The sequence below is a fragment of the Dama dama genome, chromosome 12, assembly GCF_033118175.1.
Source record: "Dama dama isolate Ldn47 chromosome 12, ASM3311817v1, whole genome shotgun sequence".
Lineage (NCBI taxonomy): Eukaryota > Metazoa > Chordata > Mammalia > Artiodactyla > Cervidae > Dama > Dama dama.
In genome coordinates, this window is record NC_083692.1 from 91966832 (window position 1) to 91987255 (window position 20424).

The window sequence follows — 20424 nt, forward strand, 5'->3', positions numbered from 1 at the left end:
AGTATTTATTAGCAACACTGTTTTCAGGTTGTGACAAATTATCTCTATTTAGAGATAATTTTTTAAAATATAAAACTAACAAGTTCCATATATCTCCTTGCAACTAAGTTTGGTGATTTCTCCTGGAATATACATACTACTCTTAAGTATTCTTCAAAAAGATTGGCTTATTTATGAAACATTTAGTCAGATACTAGAATACAAAGAGAATGTTCTTTGTTGTAAGTAATACTCTCTCCTAATTTCTTTTTATGGTTTGTTGTTTTCATGGTTCTGTCCCTTTTCACTATTAGGTACATCATGTTTTGGCCCAAGTAGAATCATCCTTTTATCCTACCCCTGCTTTTACCCTTATCCCTCCTCCTTGCTGCCCCAATCCACAAAAAAAAAAAAAAAAAAAAGTTAAATAAAAATATCATCTCAGAAATTGATAGCAATGCCATGCAATTTAATTTGGTCTCAGCAGTGTTCTTATATTGACTGATAGATTGGTTGTTGGCTGCCTTCTTCCATTTTCTTGTGCTCTTCTAAGCATTAACTACCTATAGGGACAGTACTTGAATAACCTATTTCCTTATATTCATTTCACCTGTCCAGTTGAACAGAGACAAATTGACTTCTTTTTCATTTTGCTGACTACATTGTGGAAATTAATAATTGGTAACTTATTATGGAGAATAATTATAACTGATGGAACTTAGTTGTAAAAAACTCACTCTCCATTGATGCCATGCAGAAAACAGTTTCAGTCTGTTTGTCTCTGGACACATTGACTTGAAATTATACTATAAAGACTTAATTAAATATAAAAATAGCATATATAGTTTTACTACCAAATTTGGCTGCAGTAGTATAGAAAGTAGTGTTCACATAATCTTTCTTGCCTTTCATTCTACCTCATCCCTCTCTAAAGTCACATCAATGTATTTATACACATAATACATGTGTTACCCTAGTCTTACTGTAAAGTCATCTTACAGGGTCATATCTTATTACTATGAAATTTAACTTAGCAAGAATAACAGCCTAAGTTTAGACAATTAATATTTTAGTCAAAACAATATGGAACCTAGTCACACTGACACTAGAAGTCACTTTGCATTACACATTTCCATCCATTCCAGGATATTAGGTACTATATATATTATGACACTAGTAAATTTTTAAGATTCTTTGCAATTTTTGTTTTTACTTGGTTCTAGAAAATCCTGTTCTCCCAGTTTTACATATCAAGGCTATTTTGCTTTATAAACACATCTACTATCAATATTTTATCTTATATTGAAACTTTCAAATTAGTGCTATGTTATTTTTTTTTCCTCTTCTCTTTACCCTTTTATTTCCTTTGCTAAGAATGATACAATTATCATAGTCATAACAGACCGTAACAAAAATTAAAATACTTATTAGTCTTTACCCTTTAAAACCTTAAACTCCATGAATAGAGAATCTGTGGCCCTGTCAAAATATTATGCCCCTCTGAGCATAGGAGCCTGATTTTCCTTATATGATGACTTAGTCTTATCCTGAAAGCCATAGTCTAATTAAATACTTGTTTTTTTCATAAACTGACCTGACGCACATTTTGCTAGCCTGCAGAAAAATGTATTTGGATTTAAGAAAAATATGAACTTTACTGTTTATTAAATATAGGAAAACTTTGTTTATAGAGTACTGTCTTTATTCATATCTGGAGGACAGAGCATTTTAAACATTCATAAAAAGCAGTACTGTTGATCTTATGTTAGTATCTTACTCAAATATATTTGAGTAATTTTTGCTCATTTTTCTATTATTGTCCAGATAGTAATTTTCCAGATTACTGAAGCTTACCTTTGTAAGCAACACATCTTAAGCCCATAAGCCCTCTACATCAGTGGTTTTTAAACCTAGCTTTATACTATATTCATATGGAGATCTTAAAAGAAATATGTCAGACCTGTACCAGACCAATCAGAATTTGGGAAGTGGGTCCCAAGCATTAGCATTTTTAGTATTAGTATTTTTATTATTGATATTAGTATTTTAAAAAGAAGTATTCTCAGGTGATTCTGACAGGTGACCCAGTGCTGAGAACCATTCTTGAATAAGAACCTTGGTCTTACTGTCAATTTCTTTACAACAAATGTTACGGTAGCAGACTGGCACATAGGGAAAACTCTGAAGTGTGATAGATAAATGCATCTCAACTGTTCTTGACCTTTTATAAAATACACATTTCCTTGCCCTTTAAAGGAGAGTGCATGAAACATGATTTAAGTTTTTCTTAATGAATCAAAGTCACACCTATGAAAATAATTTATTTTACTTCAATACACTGTATTAAAGGTTTTAAGAGTCTGTCACCCAACTAATAGTTATTGTGCCAGATACATTTAAGATATATCAGTGTAGAAAATATTCAAACATCTCTGCTCTCCAGATGTTAATGTTCTTGCAGGGATAGACTGACAATTACAATAAATATATAAGTTGTATACTGTAGTATATTAGAAAGTAATAAGTGCTATGACAAAAAAAAATTTGTGCAAAGGAAGATCAGCCTCCATGGGAGGTTGAAATTTTCGGTAGAGTGGTCCTCCCTGAGGTGGCACTTGTGCAGAGTCTTGAAAGAAGGAAATGAGCCATGCGGCCGTCTGGGGTGAGGTGCTGGAAGTAGGATCAGCTTTGGAGAATGGCCTCAAGGAGGAGCACGTCTAGGGTGTTTGAAGACACTGTGATGAGTGGCTGGAGGGAAGTGGGCAAGAGGGAGAGCAGCAGCAGGAGTCAGGTAGGGCTGACAGATTTTTATCGTTAAGGGCTTCATTTGTTCTAAGTGAATGGGAAGCCTTTGGAGACCTTTTCAAAGAAAGAGGAGCTTGATTGGGATTAATAAAATAATTCCAGCTGCTGTTTTGACCCAGCTTGGAGTGGGGGTGAGAGATGGAACTAGACACCGGATAGCCAGTTGGAGACGATTGTGGTGATCAGAGAGAGAGAGGTGGCTCTGAGCGAGGTGGTAAAGGACCAAGGGGCCTACAGACTTTCTTGATGGATTAGGTATCTAGGATATAACAAACACACAAGTCAAGAGTTACCCCAGGGTTCAGGCTGTTGAGATGGTACAGGCTGTTTGTTGCCTACACCAAATGTTTTCATTATTATTATTATTATTTTTAAACCTCAGTATCAGGGTAACTCAGCTGATAAAGAATCCACCTGCAATGCTGGAGACCCTGGTTTGATTCCTGGGTTGGAAAGATCCCCTGGAGAAGGGATCGGCTACCCACTCCTGTATTCTTAGGCTTCCCTGGTGGCTCAGATGATAAAGAAGCCGCCTGCAATGCATGAGACCTGGGTTCAATCCCTGGATTGGGAAGATCCCTTGGAGGAGGGCATGGCAACTCACTCCGGGATTCTTGCCTGGAGAATCTGCATGGACAGAGGAGCCTGGCAGGCAACAGTCCATGGGGTCACAAAGAGTCAGACACGACTGAGCGGCTTAGCACAGCACACAGAACATCAAGCTGTGAAGTTGAATCTCTTACCGCTCTTACTGCGTCTGCCTCTTATTGCCCTTCTCTCTTCTAGACTGTCTCACTTTAGCTTGAATCTTCTGTAGACCAATGAATACAGGAGTATTTAAAATCACATGTTATATATAAGGTTGTGGATCTAAAATAATAGGCTCTGAGTGAGAGTTTATGTTTCTCTACTTAGGGGTAGTGGGAATCAGTCTTAATGCCAAGACTTCTCAGTGTTGCCTTTTCTGCGGAGGCTTTAAACTTCCTTCTGGTTTCGCAGAGTATTCCAAATGATTAAGTCTGCCTGAAGACTAGATCCCTTAATGAGAATTCGTTGATATTTACATTTTTACTTTTTTAAAATCAGGCAAAAGAATGGACCCCAGCAGGAAAAGCAAAGAAAGAGAATCCTGATAAGAAATTTTATTCCGAATCTGAGGAGGAAGAGGACTCTTCTGAGAGCAGCAGTGACAGTGGTGGGCTTTTAATTCATTGGAAAACCTTGTTCACCGTGGCTTAAATGCTGTGCTTCCTATAGAACAATAAGGCCTAGAACATAATATTGAACCAGCAGGTTTAAGTGAAGTATATACGATTGAAATGATTCCTTTCATTTACATATCAAAGTAATTTTGATATGTAAGTTTTGAAAGTAATTTCTAACTGCTTTTTATTTGACATTGCCTCTTGGACCCATAACTGAAAAATGATAGAATTGAAAAAAGAACTCATGCTTTTCTGAATTCTAACCCACACTGCCTGGGATGTTCATTAGTGTGTTGAAAAACATAAATTTACATTTGGTAAGCCTTTGTTTTCAGTATTTGACAAATTAATCTGTGATGCATTATTTTCTGAAGTAATAAGCTGAAAAGTGGGGAAAATTACTTCAAACAGTTAATGCTAAAAATACGGAATTTCAGGAATGATATAGAACATTGAGAAAGATATGTTGTGTAGTTAAGAGTGTCTCATATAGACATTTGTCTCCATCCCATTTATTCACAAGCTCGTGTTCTATTTAGAGTCTAACCTTCTTCAGTATGTATTTGAAATATTCCATTAACATTATGGCTTTTTACGGCATTATCTGAACACATATAGTAGGGATGGCAAGAGTTCCTTTTTAGCTACCAGAAGAAAGAGAAAACTTTTCTCATTAGAAGATACCAGTTTTTTTCCAGTGAACATGTCTTCTTGAAGATAAACAAATTTCCTCAAGGATTTTCCTAACTTGAAAATTTAAGTAAATGATGCCTAGAGTGAACTGGATCCAGGTTCATGTTGAACTCCCATAATAACATGAAAAGTAACTTACATGCTATAAGTTTTTTTGTTTGTTTGGTTATAACTTAAGCCAGTTATCTAAGTTAACATGTATGTGTGCTTAACTTTGACATCACAACAAATTCAAAATACCCTTAATCAACAGTTTTGTTTTCTAAAGCTTGGGTAAAATGAATTTTGTTCTTTGTAAAAAGTCACAATGGGACTTCCCTTGATGGCTCAGGGGATGAGAATCCACCTGCCAATGCAGGGGACACAGGTTCGATCCCTGGTCTGGGAAGACCCCATGTGCCTCAGAGCCAGTATAGGGTCACGTGCCACAACTGCTGAGCCTCCATGTTGCAGCTACTGAAGCCGGTGTACCACAGCAAGGAGCCCTTGTCCCGCGATGAAGGGGAGCCCCTACTCACCGCAACTCGAGAAAACCCGTGCAAGGCAACAGAGATCTAACGCAGCCAAAAATAAACAAAATGATAAATTTTTTCTTTTCTTATGAAATTATAAAAAAGAACATTTTAAAAGCTCAAGGCAATGAGTGCCTTACCATGTGGTAGCACTGTTGTGTTGTAATCACCTTTACACGTTTCAAATCATTTAATCTTCACAACAGCTCTGTGATGGAGCTTTGCTGGAAAAAAAAGCCAAGACCTAGAGAGGTCTTACACCTTGGTATGTGGCAGGGCCAGAATTTGAACGTGGACGTTCCATTTTGAAAACTCATACTTATCACTCTAAGCTATTCCAAAAGAATATAGGCATTCCTAGCTTTTTGCTGTGTGATACATAGATTAATCTTCATAGAGTAGATACTGGTATTTACCTATTAGAATACTATTTTAACTGGAGATTATGTTCTTCCCTGGGGACACTTCATCAGATAGATCATAGGCCAAGATGGTTGGAAGGCATCACTGACTCAATGGACATGAGTTTTTGCAGGCTCTGGGAGGTGGTGAAGGACAGGGAAGCCTGGCATGCTGCAGTCCATGGGGTCACAAAAGAGTTGGATACAAACCAGTGACTGAACAACAGCAACATGTTCCTCCATGAGAACATGTCATCAGATAGATCATAGGCTAGGAATCTTATCCAGGATACAACTCTGCACATGTCATCATTTCAACTACCAAAAAATTATGCTTCCTGTTTAAAATATACATAAATATGCTGTATATATCACTTCTGCAGTGAGCCCTAGTATGCTGTAATTTATACATAAAACTTTTAACTGTGTAGTTCCTCAGGGTAACTTTATCATTTCTTTGACTTATGGAAGACTCTTGCACTAGCTAAAATAAGTACTTTTTGATTAGTGATTTTGCTTTGTTGCCTTTGAATTTAGGAATTTTTGAAGGTGATTTGAACAACTCTTTTCCCTCTCAGAATTTGTTCCTAAGAAGATTCAATAATCCCTTCTGTTTCTCTAAATAAAATTTCCCATTATAAGTAGAAGAAATAAAATTATTTCTTTATTCTTATATCATCCTTATTGTTGTTCAGTCGCTCAGTCGTGTCTGACTCTGCAACCCCATGGACTGTAGCACGCCAGGCTTCCCTGTCCTTCACCATCTCCCGGAGCTTGCTCAAACTCATGTCTATTGAGTCAGTGATGCAGTCCAACCATCTCTCCCTCCATCATCCCCTTCTCCTCCTGCCTTCACTCTTTCCCAAAATCAGGGCCTTTTCTGATGAGTCATCCTCAAAATCAGTCTTTAAATAAAAAGTTTTGCTGTAGCTAAGACATGTATGGGTTTGGGGAGCAAGATATGCTCACCTTGTTTTACTTGGTTGACCTTTTCTATTCCTTCTGTGTGTATTGGAGTCCCACTGTGCTCATTCTGCTGCAGGGTTCTGGAGGTCTGAGTGACCAGACAGCAGAAATAGAAACTATGGGTCAAGTGGGCTCCACTGCATTAAAATTCAGCATCTCATTTCATTTGTGATGAATATTGATACTTGCTTCTGTCCCTTGTATTTATTAAGTGGCTTTAAATCAGAGAGCATCTGGTTATTATTTTTTTTCAGGGAGTGAGTCTGGAAGTGAAACTGGAGAAGACGAGGAAGACAGCAGTGGGGACAGCGGTGGGGACTCGAGTGAGAGTGGAAGTGAGTCAGAGGCTGGAAAGAAAAGAGTGGCCAAGAGCTCCAAAGCCAAAGGGAAAGGGTGAGTTATTCCCTTCACAAATATTCTGGGGTCTTTTCCCCTGGTCTAACACTGAGTGGAAAAATGAGTGTGTGTTTACTTCCCCAACCAGACTCTAAGCCTTTTGATATTAATTTAAAATACTAATTCACATTATTCTCCTACTTGTAATGCTCAGTTTCCATTTTGAACTTGAACAAATCTTGGGGTTACATTTTGAAAATTGGTGTAACCTTGGAAAGCTGAGTTAAGTGATCACGCAGTTGGTATGAAACACTTAATTACCTTTTGCAGCAATTTTGCTGAGAGTGAAAATTAAATCCTTCAACACTTTGCCATTATGTAACTAAGACAATTGATTTTTCTAAATAATGTTATATTAAAAAGATTATGATCCAAATATTAGAGTCAGGGGCTGTGAAGGAAGACGGTCATAAGATATTGAAGTGTTAGCACTTTTTAAGATCTCCTATTATCAACAATGTTATCATGTATTAAAGTGTCATTAAAATTTTGAGTAATTGGGGCTAATACCTTGGGTTGTCTGAGTCTGTTTTCCCCGTTGCTGTCAGAGAGTGGCCTCTGCAGACTCGATGGCCCTTTCCTGGGAGCCTGCTGCCCGTTCAGTTGATGAGCTCGCAGCCCAGCTCAGTCGTGGCTGACAGCACTGATTGGGGCGCAGTACGCTCTCTGCTCCTTTTATTACAGACAGTAATTAAAGCAGCTCGCCCTGCCACTTCCATAACAAACACAGCATAATGCCCTAATTATGACTTTATTAATTTAAGTCAGGATTTAATGATTTTAAAAGTGATTTATATTGTTTTTCCTGTTCAGAACAAATGAAATCTGTAGGTTAAATTAATACAGGCTTTTCATCATTGCAAAGTTAAAAAGCTAGTTACCAGTAAATTCTTTTCATTAGATTAACATCTGAAACTCTAAGCAGTAAGGTAAACAATAATTACCCATCAAAATTGAGTGATGCATAACAAAATAACACTTTTACCTTTAAAATCTTATCTTAAAGGCTAGAAGCTAAGTATACTCAGAATCATTTACTTGTTGCAGCAAGCCAGTTGCTTGGTTTTCTCAGAGAGAGGTTCTGTGCTTCTAGTTTAATATCAGAGTATCTATGATTTGTTGTTGTTCAGTTGCTAAGTCATGTCCGACTCTTTGTGACCCTGTGGACTGCAGTACTTCAGGCTTCCCCGTCCTTCACTATCTCTCAGAGTCTGCTCAAACTCATGTCCATCTGTGATTACTTAAGTTTGTGAAAAATGTTTCTTAGGAAGGCAAAGTTTTGTTCAGAGCACTAAGTATCTTTTCTGATAGCAAAAGTCAATGTGCTAGAAGCTTATAATCATAAATTGTGTTAGTTTCATTATTTTTTTCTTCAGAAACAGACTTTTTTAAACTCATGTTTGAATTTTTAAAAATTGTTATATAAAAGGAAATCTCAGATACATTCTAAACCTTATATTTTAGGTATATGTTTTAACCACTACATGGGAGATAATAAATTGCCATTCTTTGCTAGGAGAAGAAAAAAAACATACTTTTTAGTCATCAGTATAATTACATCTGCTCTGAGATGTTACCATGACTCCATTTTTAATAAACAGCAATCACATATTTCCTCCACAAAAATCAGTTCAGGAAAATATCGATTTTTCCAGTTGCCTAACCACTCACCCTCTCCAGGTGTTTTTCATCTTGACTCTTAGAATTTCTTTAAAACCTTTGCCAGTATAGCTATGTGATAATTTTTTAAAGCTAAGGAGCTCTGAGCATCTTCAAAACCACCCTTTAGTAGTCGTAACAGCTGTGCTCTGCTTAGTCACCCAGTCCTATATGACTCTCTGTGACCCCGTGGATTGTAACCTTCCAGGCTGCTCTGTCCTTGGAATTCTCCAGGCAAGAGCACTGGAGTGTGTTGCCAGGCCCTCCTCCAGGGCATCTTCCCAACCCGGGGATGGAACCCAGGTCTCCTGCACTGCAGGCGGATTCTTCACCAGCTGAGACACCAGGGGAGCCCAGGGAAACTAGAGTGGGTTGCCGTGCCCTCCACCACAGGATCTTCCTGACACATGGATCAAACCCACGTCTCATGTTTCCCACGTTGGCCTGTGGGTTCTTCACCGCTACTGCCACCTGGGAAGAATGTGTTAAAACATCTCAGATAATTGTTTATGAATTGCCTAATACTGTCTGGCACAAGGTGGATTTTTAAAACAATACACACATACACGCACATACGATAAAGAGAAGTTAGACCTTCAAACTTGAGAAAATAAAAAAGATCACAAGCTATCTCTTTTCCCCTGAGAGGACACCGTGTGTTATCTCTTCCTGGAGACCTTTTTCCCTTCCCTTCTTCCTGCCTTATTCCTCTTTTTCAACTCATGAGTCTCTTCCTCTAGGAAGGGTCCCAGTCTTGGTCCGTTTTGTTTAGATGCTCCTTCAAGTATTCCCATGACACAGTATACTTTGTCACTTACTGTTTACCATGCTTTCTGTCACTGCCAACTTAACTTCTCTTTATCTCCCAATGGACTGACTGTAGACTCTATAAAGGAGCAATATGGAGATCATCTGTATCTTACTAACCACTGTCACTCTCAGCACCTAAGATAGTGCCAGCTTGTGGAGGGCAGTCAGTAAATATTTGTTAACTAAGGGAATGAGTGAGCAAAATGAACATGAGCACTTAGGTCTGATTATTTGGTATTTTAAAACTTTAGCGTTTATCTGATTGTCTTACATTTTTAGTAAAATTTAGTACACTAGAAGAATTCTCTTTTGTCTGGTTATCTTACATTTTTAGTAAGATTTAGTACGTTAGAAGAATTCTCTTTTGAACTGGTTGATGTTTTCTCATATATGTTAAAGGGTCACATTTGGGAACATATGTAAATCTTTTTCTTGGGCAGAATAATCTCTAAAATGCAAGTCTGTATTAGCAAAAGTAGATTATAAGTATTTAAATTGTTAATGAGTATTTTGAGATAGTATTTTAAAATCTGCCTAAGTATTTCTGAAGTTGTTAATGGTAGCACCTAATGTGTAGTCCTAGTAAATCAAACATTTACTTATTAATTATTTTCTACTTATGATGTCATTTAGTGTTATTTTATGATCTTTTGCACTTGAAGTGTGTGTAATATGGTTTAGTTTTGAATGGGTTCTCATTCATTTAGTTATAGATAATACTGTCTTTATTATTATTTCATTAACATGTTTTGGAATTTTAAAACCATTTTTACTGTCTATACACTAAAAGGAAATTGTTCTCAGTGAAATACACTTCTCTAATAAAGATTTTGATTCATACACAAAATGGAAAAATGGTAACATTTATCATTTGATGTTTCTAACTCCTTTTTTATGTAAGTATCTAATATTTCAAATTTTATTATTCTGATTAGTGATTCTAAAGATGTGGATAAGGAAAAAGAAAACTCTAAAACTTCAGAGTCTTCCAGTGGTGAATCTAGTTCAATAGAAGAGAGTTCTTCAGATTCTGAATCAGAATCAGAATCTGAAAGTGAATCTGAATCCAGAAAAGTTACTAAGGTAAGAGATTACACATATTTGTAACAGAAAGTAAATATTCTTTACCCTTTTCACAATTAAGAATAAATATTTATAAAAATTTGTTTTGTTGAAAGTCAAGAAAGCAGGGAAGGAATTTAATATGTCACTGGCAACTAAAACAGCGTCTTCATTCATCCACACCTGTGATTTTATTTTGATTTGTGTGTGTGTGTGTGTATAGATTGTTACTTCCCTCATAACTCAACTCGGCAGAGAAGTTAGAAACTTTTTTAACTTCACATTTTCCAACCACAGTTAGAGACCTCAGTGTTAGGAGTATGACCTTTTTTGTTCTTGTTTGTGATGTGACAAGGGAAGCTTTTGCCAGATGGGAAGTAAAGGGGACTTTGACTTCCCCTTTACTCAGTACTATTCCCCCACAGAAGTAGTATTGAGCAAAGAAATATAAATGTACATGCTTCATAAGAAATTAAGACTAATATACTTTTAAAAAATATATCAGGCATTTTGGATAATAATTTTTAAAGGTTTAATTAAAGAGTATACATTCTTTAATAATTAATAAAAATGCAGTAACATGTATTTAAAAACAAATGCAAGAACCACTTGTGCTAATAGAATGATTATAGGGACTTCTCTGGTGGACCACTGGTTAAGACTCCAAGCTTCCACTGCAGGAGGCCCGGGTTTGATCCCTGGTCGGGGAACTAAGATCCTGCATGCTGCACTGTGCGGCTGAAAAAAAAAAGAGCAATTATGGTTTTTTAGTACAATATCTGTAGCACTAAACCTTGTCTGCTTAGCAACAACAAAAAAATTGGAAAATGTAGTTTTTAATACAAAATTCAGACTTAATATGTATCCTTTTGATCTTTAATTATTGTTCCCATCCTATAAATGGATCGTGGTGGTGCTTGGTTTCAAGTGCAGCGGTTTTTATGAATAAGTGTATTATTCCATGTGTTGAAAGTACGATCACACCTTACCTTTTATTGAATTCAGCTTGTTTTTAATGCACTATTTTTTCATTTATTTGTTCTAGTAACATGAATTTCTTGAATAAATCATTTGAATAGGCAAGTATGAAAATAAATTCATCAAAGTAATAATTGTCTTCCTCCATCCAAGATTTATTGTTAAAGAATAACCATATTTTTGAAAAAGAATAAACATGCTTTAAACATTGGCTAGTATTTGTCTATCTTTAAATATTCTTAAATATAGAAAAAGTTATTTTAAACTTGAATTTATATTTAAAATTTATGTCTGTATGTAGTATGTAACATGGGGTTTTATTTTTCAAAAATTCACATAAAATCTTACAGATTTTTAGGTTTATTAATTTGGCCTCTTATTAACTACTCAGTGAGTTGGATATCCTCTCATTTCCTACTTATATTAAATTACAAAATGATCTTAAGATTTTATTCAAAATAAAAGAGCTTTAGAAACCGAGAGTTTTTCAGAATAACCAAGCAAGAAATTAAGAGTTGTCAAGTGGGTACAAGTGAGTTATTCTAATGAAGTTTTGTGAAAGTTGAAAAATTGCAGACTTTAGTACCTATTCAGTGTTGGACATTAGAATCCCACAGAGGTACCTCAGGGCAGAGATTCAGTTTATTTCTTCTCTGTCACTTTCAGTGATCAGATTAAATCACTTAGTAGTTGAAAATATTGTACTGTAGAACATCATTATGAACTTTCAAAGTAATGCAGTGATCCAAGACTCTTGAGAAATTCAGGTTTTATTCACATTGTCGATAGTTTTGTGTCTATGTGTTTTGCTTATATAGTTTATTTTCTATATATTGTAATGCTTTTCCTGTCTGTAACAGGCAGATTATAGGATTATTTGTTTTAATTTGTATTCTCCACCTTAGAGCCACCGTAACAATTTTTTTGTTTTTATTTCTTTCTGAATGATTTGAAACATAGCATGCAATTGCAAGTGTACCAATTTTCTAATAATGGACAACACTGTAATTGTAGAACAGTTCTCCTTGCTCCGTGTTGTGGCTTCCACTCTAAAGTATGAGTAATGGAGGCAGATGGTGGGTGCTTTACCTTAATTTAGCATGACAGTATGTTAGTGCTAAAAATTCATATACCTTAAATCTGCAGCCCAGCTAAAGCTATACTTTTACTCTCTCAACCTTTTCTTTCATTTGGACAATGTATTTTAGAGATACTGAGCATGAAAATGGGACCTTGGGGTACCTCAAATATATGGCTTTGAAAACAGTTCATTTTATGGAGGTCCTGTGAGATAGGTATAGTGTTCTCCTTGTTGGAAGATAATATCTTTATGCTTCAGTTTCCTCATCTATAAAGTAGGAATGCTAATACCTACTCTGCTTCTTTCAGGTGCTATTATAAAAAAATCAGATGTGAAAGATCAATGTAAAGCCCTATATAAATATAAAACATTAGTGTTAGCATTTTTAAACTTGAATATTCGTTCTCTGAGAGACCAGTATTAGGGTTACAGAACACCAATGCTAAAAGGAACCCAAAATATTTTGTCACTCTTATGTCTCCTGCATTTTTCCAACTTTTTAAATACCTTTCTAGTTAGAAATCAGTGGTCAGGTGTGACCCCTTACCTGAAGCCTCTGATCTCATCCACTATCTGCAGACTGACCTGGCATTCACTATGAGCATCTCTTACCTGTCTACTCTCTGACACACACTCTCAATTTACCCTCCTTTATCTTTGACTGCAGCTCACAGTAAGTGATCGCTATCCACCCTATCCACTTAGCGTCCTGTTTCCTTTTGGATTTGTTTAGTTGATAGTCTTCTACCTCCATTGCACCTTCAGTCTCTTTTTTTCCTTAGTTCCTCCTCTGCCAATGAAAGCATTCAGGTCTTTCCTAGCATTTAAAGACAGGAGAAGGGAATGGAAGAGAGAGACAGAGAGAATGTGTGAGAGAGAGAGTTTAGAAGAATAATCTAGATGTTCTCCAGCTACTACTTCTTAATGCAATTTTTTTCTTCAGTTCAGTTCAGTTCAGTCACTCAGTCATGTCCAGCTCTTTGCGACCCCATGAATCATAGCACGCCAGGCCTCCCTGTCCATCATCAACTCCCGGAGTTTACTCAAACTCATGTCCATTGAGTCGGTGATGCCATCCAGCCACTTCATCCTCTGTCGTTCCCTTCTCCTCCTGCCCCCAATCCTTCCCAGCATCAGGGTCTTTTCCAGTGAGTCAGCTCTTCGCATGAGGTGGCCAAAGTATTGGAGTTTCAGCTTCAGCATCAGTCCTTCCAGTGAACACCCAGGACTGATCTCCTATAGGATGGACTGGTTGGATCTCCTTGCAGTCCAAGGGACTCTCAAGAGTCTTCTCCAGCACCACAGTTCAAAAGCATCAATTTTTCAGCGCTCAGCTTTCTTCACAGTCCAACTCTCACATCCATACATGACCACTGGAAAAACCATACCCTTGACCAGACGGACCTTTGTTGGCAAAGTAATGTCTCTGCTTTTTAATATGCTATCTAGGTTGATCATAACTTTCCTTCCAAGGAGTAAGCATCTTTTAATTTCATGGCTGCAGTCACCATCTGCAGTGATTTTGGAGCCCAAAAAAATAAAGTCAGCCACTGTTTCCACTGTTTGCTCATCTATTTCCCATGAAGTGATGGGACTGGATGCCATGATCTTAGTTTTCTGAATGTTGAGCTTTAAGCCAACTTTTTTCCTTCCTCCTTCACTTCCATCAAGCAGCTTTTTAGTTCCTCTTCACTTTCTGCCATAAGGGTGGTGTTATCTGCATATCTGAGGTTATTGATATTTCTCACAGCAATCTTGGTTCCAGCTTGTGCTTCTTCCAGCCCAGTGTTTCTCATGATGTACTCTGCAAATTATTTCTTAGTCCCTTGTAAATTGATTTCTACTTCCGTCGCTTCCTATAGATACTGCTCTCTGAAAAGGCAACCATGACCTTTCTCCAAAACCAGGAACCTTCTCTTAGTTTATCCTTCTCTGATCTGTTTATATGACAGTTTCCCTACTACTTGAAACTCTCTTCATCCTTTTTCTTTTGACTTCTCTAACCCATTAATTTTTCTATTTTTCACTTTTTACTCCTCTTCTGACACCCAAGTGTGAACATTGCTCCAAAGTTAACACTTCACAGTTCACATTTTTTCAAAAATATTAATCGATGTGGATTAATTTTAGTCCTTTTTTTCCTCTACATTTTACTGTTGTGAGACTTACTAACTTTTGTAACATCAGCTGAAACATTTCTTTGAATTACTTCCATAACATCTGTAAATTTTCTCATTCAAACCAGCTTCTTAGACCTCTTAAGAGCTGCTGGTTTCCCAAACCTAATAAACCCAGAGACATGATCTGTCATTTGGTACCAGCATGCTTTCTGTTCTCCCGGATTTGGGGCCCCACAGTTGTCTTTGACCCCTAGTTCATCCTGTTTGTATGCACTGTTGCCAAGTCTTAGAGATTTTGTGTATTATTTCTCGTACCTGTTTCTTCTTTCCCTACCATCACCATTACAGGTCATCTCTTCCTTGTGTCGTCCATACACCGCTGTCTTTGTCATCCTCAGACAGCTCCCCAACGCCAGTCCTTCCAGACAGCTGCCAGGTTACTGTCAGAGTCACCTATAATGATACCCCATTGTCTCTGAGTTCAGTGAGCTCCTCAAGCTCAGAGGTCCAAAACCTACCTTTCCAGTCTTAACCCGCCTTGTGTTCTAATCCCAATGGACTGTTCATGGCTCTCATGACATACAGTATGCTTTTCCATTTCTATGCCTTTGATCTTCTTTTTCTATCTTTTCTCTTACTACAGAAAATAGAAGCTGAGGAAGAAAGTGGCCTTGTATCAAGGGTAGTTCCTCACTTGTAGTTAAGAATGACTGCATGGACTGAAGATATTGATGACTAGAGGGTTTTCCTCACTTGAATGGTGTAGGGACAGTCAGGTGAGAATGGTGTACAGTCAGTCAGGTGAGAATGGTGTAGAGACAGTCAGGTGAGAATGGTGTAGGGCAGTAGGTGAGAACTACTGTTAAATTATATCTGTTCCTGAAGTGCTTGTCATTCAGCAGCGTACCCCTGCATAGCCATAAAACTCAAAACTGGTGTCATGTTGGTTTGTTTCTCTTTCTGATTGGGAGATGGCCTCCACTGAAGTCAGATATTGTCAGTCATAACCAAAGAAAATTATCTTTTTCTTCAGTTACAATTATTTTGATGGGCAAGATGTTGGCAGATGCTCTTTTCTGAACTAAATTTAATAAACATTTTAATTTGAGTCCAGTCCTTTTATGAAATAATCTGTGTTCAGCTGCTAAGTCGTGTCTCACTCCTAGTGACCTCATGGCCTGTACCACACCAGGCTCCTCTGTGCTTTACTATCTCCTGGAGTTTGTATAATACCTATAACAAAATTAGTTTTAATAGTTCTGTATTTTCAGTACTTGCACATATTTCATGTGGTGTTTAGGAAAGATTTTTTTTTTTTTTTTACAAAGTGGAGAAAAAAATTAGTAATACAGGCCACATTAAATCAGGAAGACATTCACATTTATATCACTTTATCCCATGTTTTACTGATATAATTAAGTTATATTCTGCTTGTAGTTAAAATTATGTGTTGAACAGATGGTAAAAATTTTATTTAAAATATATTTTTTAAGTTGCCAGGGTTTTTTTTTCTTCATTGAACATGACTTCAGTGTTTTTATTATCAGCCAATAAGTTAGGAGATGCCAACCCACTCCACTATTCTTGTCTGGAAAATCCCATGAACAGAGGAGCCTGGCGGGCTACAGTCCATGGGGTCACAAAGAGTCAGACAAGACTGAGCGACTCACACACACAATAAGTTAGAGCATTCCCACTTACTATACTTATTTCTGCCATCACCTTGTTCGTCCCACTGTTAACACCTGAACTGTGATTTAGTAGTTTTGATTATATCCTCAATGTCTATGCACCACCTGCTGAATATTCAAATAAGCTGTGATTAGAATAATAAAAATTTTAAGTCATAATGTTAATGTGAATAATATTATGTATTTCCTTTAAAATATTAATAGTATTTTAATTACATTTATTTTATATTAAGCATAGTAATCTATCAATGGAAAATAGATATATTTAATGTATTTGCACCTAATAGCATTTAATACAAAGAGCATTTCCATATTTGAATCAAAATTAAGGTTAATATGTTTACTAGCGTTAAGAAAAATAATATCATCTCTATATCCTAGCAGTGTTTAAGATGCTTTTGTTGGTGGTCTTTATCACATTTATAGAGATCTCACATAGCTTTGTTAGTCTCTTTTTGAGAGGTGCAAAGAAGCTAATTAAATCATTTTGTGCTCTTTGGCCTGGTCAGTGTCTTATGACTAGTGTTCAGATGTCAGTAAATATAGAGACATGCCTCAATAAAATATCTACCATGTGAAAGATTCTTGGGTATAAAGTAAATATGGGATGTGGTATGAATAGATTGTGGGTAACAGTGAAAAGAACTCTCTTCTGATCAGTTTTCTGCCCTATCTGTGACTAGGAAACAAGGTTTACTTGTGTTTTTTCAAGTATTTATGATTGTTGCAATTATATAACTTCTCTGAAGATTGTAGAATATTAGTTTTTATTCTGAGAATTCAAAGACTTGCCTCCTTCAATTTATGTCTTTCCCAATTTAGTTCATATTTTAAGTTCTCCAGAACAGAAATAGCATTTCACTTCAACTGAGATCTTTAAATCACAGTGACTGCCATTAAGCAATCTTTCTTCTTGAAGTAGGTATAATCTAATAGGGAAGATTTGTATAACAGTTTAGACTTCTTTTTAACTTATATAGAAGTCTCAATTTTCTGGCAGTGTAATTTTGTTTTCAAGCAAAGTGTAAGTGTGAGCCTCAGATTTTTAAAATCAGATTTGTTAGATGACTTGAAGGCAAGAGAATCATTAAATTGTCTTTGGTTGGTAATTCTAACTGAAAATATTTCATGTGGATACCTTGTCCTTTGAGACTAGAAATAAGCGTTGAATTTGTGGGTTTGACAAACTTTACATCACCATTTATCCTGTTTTATAGTTTTAAATTTCAAACCTCTTTATAATGGTTTCCTGTTAGGAAGCATATTTGATGCTGTGTTAGATCTTCTTTTTGCTTCCTTTTTTTTTTTTTTTAATCAGCATGAAGATAAACATGCATGATAGATTTTTTAAAATCCTTACAAGGTATATAATTACATTTTTTTGAGTTTAATAAGTATTTCCAGGATCTTTTATTTATTATTTGAAATGAAATATGTTAAATAGCAATCAGTTTCTTAACCCTGTGACTTTGTATTTCATCTTGAAAATGTTGATGTGTTGAGGTGTATAATCGAATACCATAGAAACAAATGGAGATTTGAGGATGATGCATTGATAACTAGGTATTTTTGTAGTGAGATTTTAAGATCAGTTACTGTTGTCCTTATAAAAGTCTAATACAGTCACTCAGCTGTTAAAAACCTAATCCTCTATTTAAAAAAATATACAAAAACAAATTGTCTATCTTTCTGCCTGATCTCTTCTCAAGTAGTAACACAATGGAAACAGTGGGTGATCTGTCAGTGTGTTTGGTTTGTCAATGATGGTTTTGTATAAATATTGGGAGGGTAAGAAATAAAATTCACACAGTAAAATATGATTTCGTCTGCCTTTTCTCTGCAGCTCCATGGCTCATGCTGCGGTGTGAAATTCTCATTTTACACACTTTGCAGGCGGAGCACATGAATTATGCATTGAGCAAGAAAAATCTCCTGCCTCAAGTCCTATATGCATTTACCCAGGTTCTGTCTCTATTACCAAGATGAATTGCAAATGGAGAAATGTTTGATGGAATGGGGCTCTTAACTTCTTTGTTTAGAATTCAGACTTTTATTTTTAAAGTAGATCCTTTAAGTATGAAAATGTTTTGAACTTACTGTGGATTTTTTTAAATGAGAAATGAAATATGAGAGAGGAATGCCAAACACATCACGATGCTTTTTACAGCCTTGATTCGGAATGCAAGGCTTTTTCAATTCAGTATAAATGACCGTTATCTATTGCTAATGTTGTATTTCAGTCACCAGTTATTTGCTGTACTCAGAAAGTCAATGAAATTCTGTCCTTCTGAGATCCTTTTTTTCTCTTTCTTTTAGGCTTCTAATAAGAGATTATGCCAATTCCACATGCAGTTCTGTCCTGTGTTATATGTGACCTGATGTGTGTTTAATAGATATTGTTACACACTCTTAGCTGTGAAGTAGAAAATAAGGTATATAGACCTGCCTCCAGATTTAACTTTGTCTTGATTTGATAGGTTTCTAATTTTTCAGGTGGGGAGGTTACAGTTCCATAAAGACAGTCATGCACCATTGTAGGTTATAGGAAGCTACACCCATTGTGCTCAGCATGGCATTTTGATAAAGTCACATGGTGATAAGCTTTTTGTTTTATGTTCTTTCTTCACAGGAATGTTATTCTTGTTGAGATGGCATATTCATTCTGAATGTGTTTTTGTTACCTGCGACTTTCACATTTCAGCTTCAAAACTAACATTTCTTTTATTTTTCTTTCTCCAGTCCTAGAAATTGTTATTTATTTCAGGTGTGGCAAGAAGGACACATATTGCTTGTTTTGTTTTTAAATAACGAATGAAAATTAAAATCCACCTAGATGATTTGGAGTTTTCAGTGGCAGAAATAAATATTTTGAAGAAAATCAATGCTGATGTTTCTAGCTAGTATTTTAATGTATATTATTGTGTGATCCTTGAAAATAATTTTTCTGAGTATTGGCGAAGGGGGAAAAAAAAGCAGGATTTAAATCGTTTTAAAATGTTACCGGATATGTTATGTGATATATTGCTCTTGTTCATGTATGTTCACTGCTATAAGAGGTCTAACACTATACAGACTTTAAATGTTAGTAAAGTACCTTTTGCTTTAGTGATACCTTTCCATAGCTAAAGGACTACTTCAAAAATATTTGTAGTTACTTACATGAGTAATAAGATGTAAACTCCTTTGGTGGATTATAAGTCATCTGAAGGCAGGTACTAGACTGTGTCTGTCTTGGTTGTGTTAAACTTCCATTGCTTAACACAGAATCTATTAAAAATTCTATACATGTATGAATCAATGAATGATTGAATAGGTGAACAACAACATTTTGTCAAAAGCTTAAGTTTTGGCCTTCAACTTGTGAAGGTTTAATGTAAAAATAAAGTATAAAGTTAGGTAACCATGGCCCAGATAAATCTGTTTAACACCCTAATCCTTGTTGGTCTTTAATTGTTTATACTACTACTCAGTACTGTGCCTTTTTTTTTTTTTTCCTCACAGTTACACATCTTTTCTGAATCTCTAAGCATACTGTAACTACCTTGAGGCTTAGGAATCTAATCTATGGGTATCCACATTTCAAAAATATAATAGACTAAATAAGCAAATCTGAGGTGGAAGAAGCCCTAATTATGTATAGAAATATTGAAATACTTATCCTCCCCAAAGGAAAATAGAAAAGAAAGTAAATTAATTCTTTTCAACCCTAAAGAGCAAGAGCCTGAAAATATTTATGGTTTTTAATGAATATCTTTGGCAAAAGAAGTCCGATGCAAACCAGTGTTGAAATGTAAAGTTCCTAGTACAATGCCTGTTACAGACTACCTCTCAAAAAGGCTGAGCTATCACAAGCCCACTGACAGTATCAGAGCTAAGCATGTATTGTTTAAGCATTTCTTTTTCTTAAATCAACTTGTTTTAAAATTATTTTTGAGAATATTTGTACACTCTCTATCAAAGAGTCACATTAGATTTTTATGTTAGCAAAAAGTTGACAGAACATAAAATAATTATTTACTTTTAAGTTTCCTTCTGAAGGTCCTTTATAATCTCTAAGTAAAAAATA

The 20424-nt window shown here is 35.9% G+C and overlaps 1 protein-coding gene across 1 annotated transcript in view; it reads left to right on the forward strand.

Annotated features, from left to right (window-relative positions):
* Window positions 1-20424, forward strand: part of AP3B1 (adaptor related protein complex 3 subunit beta 1) — a 227970-nt gene that overhangs the window by 131321 nt on the left and 76225 nt on the right. The window contains exons 18-20 of the mRNA XM_061158118.1: window positions 3871-3979; window positions 6816-6954; window positions 10362-10509. Of these exons, the coding sequence (XP_061014101.1) occupies window positions 3871-3979; window positions 6816-6954; window positions 10362-10509 (396 nt within the window). The remainder of the gene's footprint in view (window positions 1-3870; window positions 3980-6815; window positions 6955-10361; window positions 10510-20424) is intronic.